The sequence below is a fragment of the Zophobas morio genome, unplaced genomic scaffold, assembly GCF_036711695.1.
Source record: "Zophobas morio isolate AGI-343-1 ecotype UQ-CSIRO unplaced genomic scaffold, CSIRO_AGI_Zmor_V1 ptg000004l, whole genome shotgun sequence".
NCBI lineage: Eukaryota > Metazoa > Arthropoda > Insecta > Coleoptera > Tenebrionidae > Zophobas > Zophobas morio.
This window is the reverse complement of record NW_026972109.1, coordinates 7,281,103-7,294,797: the sequence shown is the minus strand read 5'-3', so window position 1 is coordinate 7,294,797 and position 13,695 is coordinate 7,281,103. Positions and strand designations below refer to the sequence as shown.

Genomic DNA, 13,695 nt, shown 5'->3' with positions numbered 1-13,695 from the left:
AATGGGTTTTAAAAATAACGAGGTTTTAATGAGAGGGGCTATAAAGATAGCTGGAGAGGAAAACAATAGAAGGAACATTACCTACATTTTGACATAATGCATACTTGATTGCTACAAACTTTATGTTGAGTACACAAAAATAAAGATAAAAAGTTTTAATCATGTCTTTTGCGGTTCGAAATTGCGGAAACTTGTTGAAATTTACAAGTGTTCATTTCAATTGTTCGAATGTGACGTACATAATACGTCAGTTTGACAGTTCAACTATAATTCTTATTTCGACAAGGCGGCAAAAGTCAAAGCCGACTTTGGCGTTTTGTTGTAGACATTGTAAAATTTACAAACAAGTCAACCTTGGTACTAATCGCCTCGAAGAGTTCTGAGAAACAATCGCATAAATACAACTTAGAAATTAGTTTATGTAAATAGATATTTCATTCTTATCTAATAGTTGTCAAATGTATTACATATATGAATTGTTGAGTAATGCACCTTTCATCAAGATAAAGTTAATCCTAATACTCATCTTCGTCGTTTTATTGTTGGTATTTATTTCATATTTTTGTGAGATTTTTTTTTTTTTAATATTTTTCCACTCCTTGTGTTCGTGATCACGTTGCTGCAGCGTCTAAAAAATTCAGCTTTATAAATCTCGACGTGCTGATTCCAAAAATATAGCGTGTTTAGGGTAACGGAGCAATATTTTCGGAATATTCGGTGTGACATTCGAATTTTTTAAAATCTTTAAAAATTGCGATATTCCAATGGACGATTCTGGAAAAACGGGTGGAATTATCGGAGAAGTGAGGCCGGAAGTGACTTCCGCCGCCCGGAATCTACAACAAATGCATTTGGTTAAATTTCGAAGTTATGCATTTTTCAAAAAAATGGCTCTTTTTTTCAAAAAACTAACTTTTTCAAAAATTGAGTTACCAGGACGTTTTTTTTTTCAAAATTTGTGTATTTAAATGTACGTTTCACAAAAAAAATTGAAAAACATTTTTGGTGTGAGGTTCTATGACATTTTTCAATTTTTTGAGAAAAACCGTCAATTTCTCCAAGTCCAACTTTTTTTTCCTAAAAAAAAACTTTAATTTTTTTCTGGATCCCGTGAAAACGGGAGTGGGCCGAATTTGCGTTCTATATTTTTTTCAATTAAAAAAGAAAGATCAGACCTGGACTGTGAATCTACAGGTTCGCTAAGAAAAGGCATGGAATCTTAAAAAAATGTTCGGATAAGTAATCGCCAAAAAGGCATTTAATTTAAATAGCCACACATTTTTTTAGAACAAAATTTTACAAAATAAATCAAAAAAATCTTACCTAATGAAAATTGAATCTCCGTGGTATCCGTGATACTTTCAGTATCGGTCTTACTATTATTTTGATCATTATCAGTGTCACTTAAATTATCATTGCCACTTAAATTATTATCATTTTCACTTGAATTGTTATTATTAGTATTATCATCATTATTAGTTTGTTGATTGATTAACTTTGAAATCCTCTTGCGACATGTAATACATAAATGAAAATTATCACTTACTCCCAATATCATTTTCATTTTATCAGTCGCTGGTTTGAACCAAAGTAAGATTAGAAAACTTAATAGATAAATTGCTATTTTTTTATGAACATGAGAACTTTTAACAAACACAAAATAAACATTTAGGTTATGCTTGTCGACAAGAATTGCAATTCAAAATGGAGCTACACGGAACACCTGTTTGTGAAGTTTATGTAGAATAAGCTGAATAAGTGAATTGACGGCAGTGTTGCCAACCTGGTTGATCACTTTCCCCCTAAACCCGTCTAAAAAATCCCCTAAATTAGCCCAAAAATTCCCTAAATACAAAATAGAAAAAGAATTTTTCTAATATAAATTTTATATGACTAATATGAATTTACACCTCTTTGCCTTTGCTACATTAGAAGTACTACAAGATTGCGTGCCATTGTTTTTTGTGTTTGTCCCGCAATTGTCAGTGTGTAAACTGTCAAATCAACTGTCACTTGTCAGTCAACTATTACGCATATTATTGCGTGCAGCGTTAAATGTTTATAAAATCCCTAAAAAATCCCCTAAATTTCGGGGAGTTGGCAACACTGATTGACGGTCGGGAAATTTGTAACTGTCACGCGCTAACTTAGCTACTGAATTTCCATAGCAATTTCAAATACAACATAGAGTTAAAGTTATTTAAAAAGGAACAAAAAATGAAATAAATAGTTTGTTCAATAAGCATTTAAGAAATCGATTTTTAATCATATTAATCGTGAAATTATGATCATAAATCATAAGGTAAGTTTATAAATTAAGTATGAAATATTGTAAAATTATAGATTCAAAACAATTTTAGTGTATAAACAGTTTTTAAAATAAAAAAAGGTAAAAATCGAGTTTTTTTTTATTGAAAAAGTAGAACGCAATTTCGGCCCATTCCCGGTTTCATGGGGTAATGTCTAGGAAAAAGCAAAGTTTTTTTTAGGAAAAATGTCAGACTCCCAGAAATTGACGGTTTTTCTAAAAAATTTAAAAAACTCAGAACCTCACATTTTTTTTTCAATTTTATTCTGAAAGGTGCATTTAAAGACAAAGATTTTGAAAAAAAAAACCGTCCCGATAACTCAATTTTTGAAAAAGTTACAGTTTTTTGAAAAAAAAAGGAATTTTTTTGAAAAATTCATGACTTTTTTTTGGTTGAGTAAAAAATTTTGAAAAAATTCTAAGAAACATGTCTAGTGGGATATAAAAAAATATTAAAATTTCAGCAAAATCGAAAGGGGTCTGGTTCAAACGTGGAAAATTTCATTTTTGAAAGAGTCGTCTAAAAATTCTCAAATAAATCAGGGTTATAGATCTTGACGAGCTGATTCCAAAAATATAGAGTGTTTAGGGTCACAGAGCGATGTTTTCAAAAAATTCCGTGAAATTCAAAATTTTTGAAATTTTAAAGATTGCGATATTTCAATGGGTGATTCTGGAAAAACGGTTGCAGTTATCGAAGAAATCTACCAGAAAATGTTTTTAGTTGCATTTCGAAGATCGTCAAAAATGGGTCGCAATTTGCATACATAGTGGAAAATTTCATTTTTGGAAAGTTCTTTTTTTATTACTTTTAATATTAAAAATAGCCCTATTTCGTGGGGCAATTCTAAAAAGATTGTATTTGCCGAAGAAATGGGGCCGATAATAATTTCTGGAAGTCGAAATATAAAAAAATCTCTTTCAGTAATTTTCTAAATTGGTCGAAAAAAGTTGAAATTTTTGCAATTACAATACATATTGCCATATTGAAAAATTGAGCTTTTGAAAAAATTGTCTAAAGTTTCATAAAAAAATCTGAAATATTGATTTAAAAAATATAGCAAGATTTTCTAAATATTGGGTTTGAAGGTCAATTTGTATTTAGAAATCGTGTAAATCGAGTTACTTTATGGGACGATTCTGAAAAAATGGTAGGAGTTGAGTTATCGAATAAAAGAAACCGAAATCTACAAAAAATCTCTTTCGATAATTTTCAAAAGTGCTCGAAAAAAGTCGAAATTTTGTAAAGGGAACAATGTTGAAAATTTGAGTTCTAAAATCCACAAAAAATTCTGGGATACAGATTTAGACGTGCTGATTCGAAAAAGATAGCGTGTTTATGGTCCCAGGACAGTGTTTTGAAAATATTCGGTTTGAAACTCTTTTTTTTTTATTTTTTTTTTTTATATTAAAAATGGCCATATTTTATTGGACAATTCTGAAAAAATTGGAGTGTTCGACGAAATGAGGCCTACAATAATTTCTGGAGGTCGAAATATAAACAAAAAATCTCTTTCAGTAATTTTCTAAAGTGGTCGAAAAAAGTCGAAATTTTGCGAAGGGGACTTTTGAAAACGTTGTCTAAAAATCCACAAAAAATTGTGGGATATAGATCTCGACGTGCTGATTCGAAAAATATAGCGTATTTATGGTCCCGAAGCAAGATTTTCGATTATTCGGTTTGAAAGCCATTTTCTTTTTTAAATCGTAAAAATTGCCTTATTTTGTTCTTCTGTCAAGTGGGAGTTGAAACTACTAATAGAATCTAAAATGTAAAAAACGTAAAAAAAAGCTTTAATCGTAACTTTTTTTGTTGAAATCAGTCTTATCTTAGCAAGTACTAGCCACGCCCACCACCCCTCTTCTGAGTCTAATGACTGATTTTGTTTCTGTTCAGTATAAGATCATTCATTTCGGATAAAATCAATCACTGAAAAGGAGACAGGGTGGGTGGGCGGGACAAATTTTATTCTTCTGTCAAGTGGGAATGGAAGAAATCTGTCTTATCTTAGCAAGTACTAGCCCCGCCCAACCGCCCTCTATTTTCTTGGAAGCTGTCATTCGTAAAAATCATTCTTATCTTAGCAAATACTACCCCCATCCCCCACCCTCTATTTCCTTGGAAGGTATGTCATTTGCCAAAATCAATCTTATCTCAGCAAGTACTAACTCCGCCCTCCCCCCCTCTTCTCATTTTAATGACTAATTAATCACTCATTTCATTCAAATCGGATAAAATCCGTCACTGAAAACGAGACAGGGTGGGTGGGCGGGGCTAATTTTATTCTTCTGTCAAGTGGGAATGGAAACTACTAATAGAATCTAAAATGTGAAAACAGTAAAAAAACTCTAATCGTAACTTTTTTTGTTAAAATCAGTCTTATGTTATCAAGTACTAGGCCCGCCCACCCACCCTCTACTTTCTTGGAAGGTATGTCATTCGCAAAAATCATTTTTATCTTAGCAAGTACTAGCCCCGCCTACCCCCCCTCTGTTTTCTTGGAAGATGTCATTTGCCAAAATCATTCTTAGCAAGTTCTGGCCCCGCCCGCCCTCTTCTCACTCTAACGACTAATTTTATTTCTGTTCAGTATAAGATCACTCATTTCATTAAGATTAGATAAAATTAGTCTCTGAAAAGGAGACAGGGTGGGTGGGCGGTGTTAATTAGGTTCTTCTGTCGAGAGATTCTAATTTTTTCAAAACCGAAATACCGAAAGATCCTTCTAAATTCTTAGAAAAAGACAGCAAGGACATTAAGAATGTTTTAATTTTTTCAAAGACGAAATACCAAGGGTTCCTAAGGTTTTTTTAAATTGTTTTCGAAACGAACAAACATCAAGGATCTTCAGGACTGTAAAAAAAAGCGCCAAGTAATGTGACATTTTTTCAATTGTTTGTTAATGGAAACAGCAGGGCCCAATTTTTTTTTAAATTGTTTTCAAAAACCAAAAACTAGAGAGCCCAAGATTTTCTACAAAGTGTTTTGATAACTGAATACCAAGGGATGCAAGATTCTTTCAACTTATTAAAAATATATATATATATATTAGGAACCCACAATCTTTTTAACCGGTTATCAGTTATTAGTTATTACAGAGTATTTTATTTATTCTACTGCATTCACTATGGCATGAAATATCGCTGTCATTACCATTCAACATACTACCAGCAGTTTCTAATATAAACTGAAAAAATTTGTGGTACAGTTTTGTTGATTATATGTTTCCTAAGAAAATTTTCATCTTTTTTTTTGTAAAATTTTGAATTTTTTCCCAAAATCTACACTTCGATGCAAGTTCCTTTTTTATCTACAAAATTTTTATAGAGACCTAATTTGACGAAACTCTAAAAATAGCTGTATTTTAATTGGCGACTTTAAAAAACGCTGGAAATTTCCGATGAAACGAAGCCGAAAATCTACAAAAACATGTCTTTGGGTAATTTTTGAACGTGGTCGAAAATAGGTTGAAATTTTCATAAGGGAAAATTGGGTTTTTTATTTCCCAAGCGTTGAGTATTGGAGTCCATGGGCCGGTTGGCTACATTTATATTTTCTCGACGTCTCCCGTTTTCTTAACGTCTTCTATGTCTCCACAATTTTATTAAATAGATAATATCCGAAACTACCGGACCGATTATTGTCAAATTTTATATCGTGTAGATGGTAAAACGCTAACCAAATTTTATCTAATCATCCCCACCACAATATGATGACGTCAGCTCAAAATGTGTCATCAGTAAATTTTATTTAGATTTTATAAAATGACATCCAACAGCTGTGGTTTATGAATCCGTATTGAAACTGCAAATTTCAACGTCTTGATATCTTGCAAATATTTTAAGGTTATCATAAGCATGGTTAATCGTTAATCAACATATATCTGTTGTATCACTTCCCAAAAATTGACGACCTCATAATAAGAAAATAAAGTTCACAGAATTAAATTTTATAAGTTTTTGGGAAAGCTGTATTCGTTCGACTATGCTTCAGGGGCGTATGTGTATGTAAATTTAAACCAGTTTTTTAAATGAAAATACAACAAATGTCATCATACTTTTTGCTACCTAAATTATTGCTTTAGTCGATTATTTTGAGAGAACTTCTCAGGGTTATATTTAATACATTTTTTGAGACGACGTGATCAACTTTTTGCAGAGAATGAATCAATGTACTTTAGTAAATATTCTGTATTTTTCGGGTTTTGCACATTTTAACACGTTCTGTACTTTCAGAGAGACATTCTAATCCACAAGATCTGAGAGTTTTATATCAACTTTCATATTTGATGTGACGACAGATTTTAAATTGTGTCAAACATATTTTAATTTTTTTGACTTTTTATTTAAATTTTATAAATAATGTACTCATATACTTAGTGGTTTATGAATCCGCCTGGATTTTTAATTGCAATTTCTTTAGTTCTAGTCTTCTTATAGTCGTCTAAAAATTCTCAAGAAATTCAGGTTTAAAGATGTTGACTCCAAAAAATATACTGTGTTTAGGATGACGGAGCCATATTTCCGAAAAATTCGGTATGAAATTCGAATTTTTTGAAATTTTTAAAAATTGCGATATTTCGATGGGCGAACAGTTATGGAGTTTGCGGGTCGAAATGCACAAGAAAATGTATTTAGTTAACTTTCGAAAATGGTCCTAAAATACGTAAACGTAGGTTTCCCGTTGTCGTCTATCTGTCAAAAATTTATCCCACCAATTAATAATGATTTGTATGCTACGTGAAACCTAGAGTGTCAACCTCCTCAAACTATTATGTCATATTCTCGTCAAAAAATAGTGACATCATAGCAAAAAACTACTAACGAAATGACACGCATGCAATGTTTGCATAACGACGACAGAACAACAATAAATCATTTTGTAAATGTAACATCGAATTAGAATCACGCGACACAAGAAAAATATCCTTTCACATTTGTGTTTTTAAACCGCACATTTGGAACACACACTTGTCGCCTACATTCACGTACGTTCGCTTAATCGCAAACCATTAAATTTTTAATTGTTTCGCATTCACAAAGCAACACAAAAATGTGAATTTCAAATTTGTGACGCATTGACTGTGATTAAAGGCAAATAAAGCTCGAACTAAAACAGAATCGTGGAGCCAGAAAAAATATTGCTAATACAAAACCAGGAAAGTTTTTTAATAGCGAACTTCGCTAGGAGCTCCTGCCAAACTTTGCTGAAATGCTCATCTTCAGATGGGAAAATAAATTTCTCGACGCGGAGTGTCTTAATTTTAGTTTTGATCTCAGCGTGCCTTCGGGGTCGTAAAAGTAAATAAGAAAAATATTTTTGCCGCTTCACGGTATTAAATTTTGATAATTGAATTAGAATGGTTCTAAAAATAAATTCGTTGGATGTTTTATTACGAAAACAATAAGCCAGCGACGATAATCATTTCTGCAGGCAGTTAGAACAAAGGAAGCAGTTGTTGTAATTGATTAAATCGTTATTTTATGGCGTAATCAAATGCAAAAGTAATAACAAATCCTTCGCATTTCTCGCCCGCTCCACATCCTTCCGCCAAAAACTAAATACTAATTTCCTTCCAGATTCAGAATTCAATTTCAACCAACTAATCCTTTGAGTACATATTTGTTGAATATTAATTTCGTAATTAAATTACTTGGAAATGAATTGATCAAGAGGATAACGAACTGGATGCCACGCCATGAATATTAATAACCTTCGATTCAAAGAAAACCAGAATTGGAGAAAACTTATCAATCTTTTAAGCGAATCAGTCCCGAAAACCGAAGCAAAATGAATAGCAAAAGCAAACGTTACGAAAATAAATTAAATTTCGAGTCAACCTCGAGCTTATCATAATAATTTGTATGATTTATGGTTCCTCCAATAAGGAACGCGCCATTAAGATAGCTGTAATGTGGGGAATTCGGGAAATTCACAACGCGAAAACAGCGTTAACGATGCGAGTGTATTAAACGCCCCATTTTTCACACAAGGGCGAATTTATGTCTAAAACGCAGCGGAAAATCGGGGCACAAAATTTTCATTCTTTTACATTTCGAACTGGAAAATTGTGGTGATTGGGTTAATAAACTGCGAGTCACCTTCGAATTATTCATTTATGGTTTACACGTTGAAAAACAATAATAATAAAATGTCGTTATTAGCCATTTACAACTGGAAGGGCGACACCCGCTTCGGCCTGCCCCTCGAGATCGGCGAAACGGTCCAGATCCTCGAAGAGTCCTCGGGCTGGTACAGAGGATTCTCCACGAAAAACCGTTCGATTAAGGGAATTTTCCCGCAATCTTACATCCACTTGAAGCCCTGCAAGGTCGACAATGAGGGTTTGTTCGAGAGCGTGGTGCCGCTCGAAGACTCGGTTGTTAGGGAAGTCACCCTCGTTCTGCGCGAGTGGGGTGATATATGGAAGAAGCTATACGTGGTAAGTTTAATTGTGGCCTGATCGAACACGTTTGATTGATGGACGCCTTGCAGCAAAGAGAACAGTACAAGTTCGAAACGGTGGGGAAAGTAATGAGGGACCTTCTGGAGTGGAGGAGACAGCTGGTGTCGGGCACGTTGACGCAGGACCAGACGAGGGAGTTGAAGATGAAAATCATCGCGAAAATCGACTGGGGGAACAGGTGAGTGGGTTGAAGGGTGCGTTGATGATGTTTAATGTGGGTGTTGAGTCGACAAAAACCGGGTTTGATGACAAGTTGAATAGTGTCGAGATAACTATCAATTGTTACTTCTATGTTACAAAATCTTATATTTCTTGTTTTTGAAATAACATACAGTATGATTCAAAATGTTTGTCATAAGAAGTGGGCATGGAAAACAACTGTTCGTGTTTTTTCGCTTTCTTCCCATCTGATTCCAAGGTAAGGTTAAAAAGTAACAAAAAATTCGGAATGTTTATGGTCCCGGAGAAATTTAGTTTAGAATTATTCGGTTTGATTTCTTTTTTTATATATAAAAACTGCCATATTTCATTGTGGAATTCTGAAAAAATTGTAGTTTTCGAAGAAATATACAAAAAACTCTCTTTCGGTAATTTTCTGATTTTCGAAAGCGGTCGAAAAAAAGTCGAAATTTTGCAATATGTACAGTGCATATTGCTATATTGAAAAATTGAGCTTTTGAAAAAGTTGTCTAAAAATTCACAAAAAATTCTGGGATATAGATCTCAACACGCTGATTAAAAAAATATAGGGTGTGTACAATCCCAGAGTAACAATTTCGAAATATTCGATTTAAAAGTCAATTTGTATTTGGAGATCGTAAAAATTGGGATATGTTTGGGACGATTCTGAAAAGGTGGTAGGAATTGATTTATCGAAGAAAAGAGGTCGAAATCTACAAAAATCTCTTTCGGTAATTTTTGAAAGTAGTAAAAAAAGTCGAAATTTTGAAAAGGGAACTATATTGAAAAGTTGACCTTTTGAAAAAGTTCTCTAAAAATCCACAAAAAATTCTGACGTATAGATTTTGACGGACTGATTAAAAAAATATTTGGTGTTTAGGGTTCCAGAGCAAGATTTTCGAAATATTTGTGTTGAAAGTTCTATTTGGAAACCGTAAAAATTAAGATATTTTATTGGACGATTATGAAAAAATGGTAGGAGTTGAGTTATCGAAGAAAAGAAGCCGTGTTTATTACCGGAGAAACGTTTTAGAAATATTCGATTTTAAATTCTTTTTTTATTATTTTAATATTAAAAATGGCCATATTTCATGGGACAATTCTAAAAAGATTGGAATTTTCGGAGAAATGAGGCCGAATTTAATTTTTGGACGTAGAAATATAAAAAAATCTCTTTCGGTAATTTTCGAAAGTGGTTGAAAAAGTCTAAATTTTGAAAAGAGGACAATATTGAAAATTGACCTTTTGAAAAAGTTGTCTAAAAATCCATAAAAAATTCTTGGGTATAGATTTTGACATGCTGGTTAAAAAAATATTTGGTGTTTAGGGTTCCAGAGTAAGATTTTCGAAATATTTTGAGTTGAAAGTTCTATTTGGAAACCATAAAAATTGAAATATTTTATTGGACGAGTCTGAAAAAATGCTAGGAGTAGAGTTATCGAAGAAAAGAAGCCGAAATCTACAAAAAAATCTCTTTCGGTAATTTTGGAAAATTATCAAAAAAGTCGAAATTTTGCGATGGGGCCAGTATTGAAAATTTGAAGTCTAAAAATTCACAAAAAATTCTGGGATACAATTCTTGACGTCCTGGTTCGAAAAATATAGTGTGTTTATTACCGGAGAAACATTTTAGAAATATTTGATTTTAAATTATTTTTTTATTATTTTTAATATTAAAAATGGCCATATTTCGTTGGACAATTCTAAAAAGGTTGGACTTTTCGGAGAAATGAGGCTGAATTTAATTTTTGGACGTAGAAATATAAAAAAATCTGTTTCGGTAATTTTCGAAAGTGGTTGAAAAAGTCGAACTTTTGAAAAGAGGATAATATTGAAAAATTGACCTTTTGAAAAAGTTGTCTAAAAATCCACAAAAAATTCTTGGGTATAGATTTTGACATGCTGGTTAAAAAAAATAATATTTGGTGTTTGGGGTTCCAGACCAACATTTTCGAAATATTTTGAGTTGAAAGTTCTATTTGGAAACCATAAAAATTGAAATATTTTATTGGACGAGCCTGAAAAAATGCTAGGAGTAGAGTTATCGCAGAAAGGAAGCCGAAATCTACAAAAACTCTCTTTCGGTACTTTTCGAAAATGCTCAAAAAAGTCGAAATTTTGCAGTGGCGCCAATATAGAAAATTTGAACTCTAAAAATTCACAAAAAATTCTGGGATACAGATCTTGACGCGCTGGTTCGAAAAATATAGTGTGTTTATTACCGGAAAAACCTTTTAGAAATATTTGATTTTAAATTCTTTTTTTTATTATTTTTCATATTAAAAATGGCCATATTTCATTGGACAGTTCTGAAAAGATTGGACTTTTCGGAGAAATGATGCCGAATTTAATTTTTGGACGTAGAAATATAAAAAAATCTCTTTCGGTAATTTTCGAAAGTGGTTGAAAAAGTCGAACTTTTGAAAAGAGGATAATATTGAAAAATTGACCTTTCGAAAAAGTTGTCTGAAAATCCACAAACAATTCTTGGCTATAGATTTTGACATGCTGGTTAAAAAAATATTTAGTGTTTAGGGTTCCAGAGCAAGATTTCGAAATATTTGGGTTGAAAATTCTATTTGGAAACCATAAAAATTGAGATATTTTATTGGACGATTCTGAAAAAATTCTAGGAGTTAGTTATCGAAGAAAAAAAGCCGAAATCTGCAAAAAATCTGTTTCGGTAATTTTCGAAAGTGGTCAAAAAAATCGAAATTTTGGGGGCTAATATTGAAAATTTGAATTGTAAAAATTCACAAAAAATTCTGGAATGTAGATCTTGACGTGCTGGTTCGAAAATATGTGTTTATGGTCCCGGAGCAACGTTTTAGATATATTTGATTTTAAGTTCGTTTTTTTAGTATTTTTAATATTAAAAATGGCGATATTTCGTTGGACAATTCTGGAAAGATTGTACTTTTTGAAAAAATGAGGCCGAAAATAATTTCTGGAGGTGGAAATATAAAAAAAATCTCTTTCAGTAATTTTCCAACTTGGTCGAAAAAAGTCGAAATTTGGAAATTAAAATACATACTTATACCGTATTGAAAAATTGAGCTTTTGAAAAAATTGTCTAAAATTTCAAAAAAAAAAAAATCTGAGATACTGATTAAAAAAATATAGGGTATTTAGAATCCCAGAGCAAGATTTTCGAAATATTCGGTTTGAAGGTTAATTTAACGGAAAAATCGAGTTACTCTATGGGACGATTCTGAAAAAATGTTAGGAGTTGAGTTATTGAATAAATGAAACCGAAATCTACAAAAAAATCTCTTTCGGTAATTTTCAAAAGTGCTCAAAAAAGTAAAAATCTTGAAAAGGGGGCAATATTGAAATTTTGATCACTAAAATCCACATAAAATTCTGGGATACAGATCTAGACGTGCTGATTCGAAAAATATAGCGAGTTTATGGTCCCAGAACAGTGTTTTGGAAACATTCAGTTTGAAACTCTTTTGTTTATTATTTCTAGTATTATAAATGGCTATATTTCATTGGGCAATTCTGAAAAAATTGTAGTTGTCGAAGAAATGTGGCCAAAATAAATTTCTGGAGGTCGAAATATCAAAAAAATCTCTTTTAGTAATTTTCTAAAGTGGTTGAAAAAAGTCGAAATTTTGAAATTACAATACATACTTATACCATATTGAAAAATTGAGCTTTTGAAAAAATTGTCTAAAATTTCACAAAAAAAATCTGAGATATACTCAAGACACTGATTAAAAAAATATAGTGTTTAGAATCCTAGAGTAAAATTTTCGAAATATTCGGTTTGAAGGTCAATTTGTATTTGGAAAACGTAAAAATCGAGTTACTTTATGGGACGATTCTGCAAAAATGTTAAGAGTTAAGTTATCGAATAAATGAAACCGAAATCTACAAAAAATCTCTTTCGGTAATTTTCAAAAGTGCTCGATAAAAGTCAAAATTTTGAAAATGGCGCAATATTGAAATTTTGATCTCTAAAATCCACAAAAAATTCTGGGATACAGATCTAGACGTGTTCATTCGAAAAATATAGCGTGTTTATGATCCCAGGACAGTGTTTTGGAAATATTCGGTTTGAAACTCTTTTTTTTATTATTTCTAATATTAAAAATGGCCATATTTCATTGGGCAATTCTGAAAAAATTGTAGTTGTCGAAGAAATGTGGCCAAAACTAATTTCTGGAGGTCGAAGTATAAAAAAAAATCTCTTTCAGTAATTTTCTACAGTGGTTGAAAAAAGTCGAAATTTTGCGAAGGGGACAATATTGAAAAAATGACTTTTTGAAAAAGTTGTCTAAAAATCCACAAAAAATTCTTGGGTATAGATTTTGACATACTGGTTAATAAATATTTGGTGTTTAGGGTTCCAGGGCAAGATTTTCGAAATATTTTGGGTTGAATTGGGGCTAATATTGAAAACTTGAATTGTAAAAATTCACAAGAAATTCTGGGATATAGATCTTGACGTGCTGGTTTGAAAAATATATGTGTTTATGGTCCCGGAGCAACGCTTGAGGAATATTCGATTTCAAGTTCTTTTTTTTAGTACGTATTTTTAATATTAAAAATGGCGATATTTCGTTGGACAATTCTGGAAAGATTGTACTTTTTGAAAAAATGAGGCCGAAAATAATTTCTGAAAAAATATAAGGTGTTTAAAACACCAGAGCAAGATTTTCGAAATACATATTCGGTTTGAGGGTCAATTTGTATTTACAAATCGTAAAAATCGAGATATCTTATGAGGCGATT

General features: G+C 31.8%; 2 protein-coding genes across 6 annotated transcripts in view; one reads left to right on the top strand and one right to left on the bottom strand.

The window, feature by feature from the left end:
- The window catches only part of LOC135139747 (tigger transposable element-derived protein 4-like), a 191,023-nt gene that overhangs the window by 37,622 nt on the left and 139,706 nt on the right, over positions 1–13,695 (bottom strand). The window lies entirely within an intron of this gene.
- Spg (sponge) overlaps positions 1–13,695 on the top strand; it is a 49,042-nt gene that overhangs the window by 1,072 nt on the left and 34,275 nt on the right. For all 5 annotated transcript variants that reach the window (XR_010282189.1, XM_064069996.1, XM_064069991.1 and 2 more), the window contains exons 2-3: positions 8,474–8,751; positions 8,805–8,953. Coding sequence is in view for 4 of the 5 variants with exons in the window: in XM_064069996.1 (XP_063926066.1) it covers positions 8,474–8,751; positions 8,805–8,953 (427 nt within the window). In the remaining variant the exon portion in view is untranslated. The remainder of the gene's footprint in view (positions 1–8,473; positions 8,752–8,804; positions 8,954–13,695) is intronic.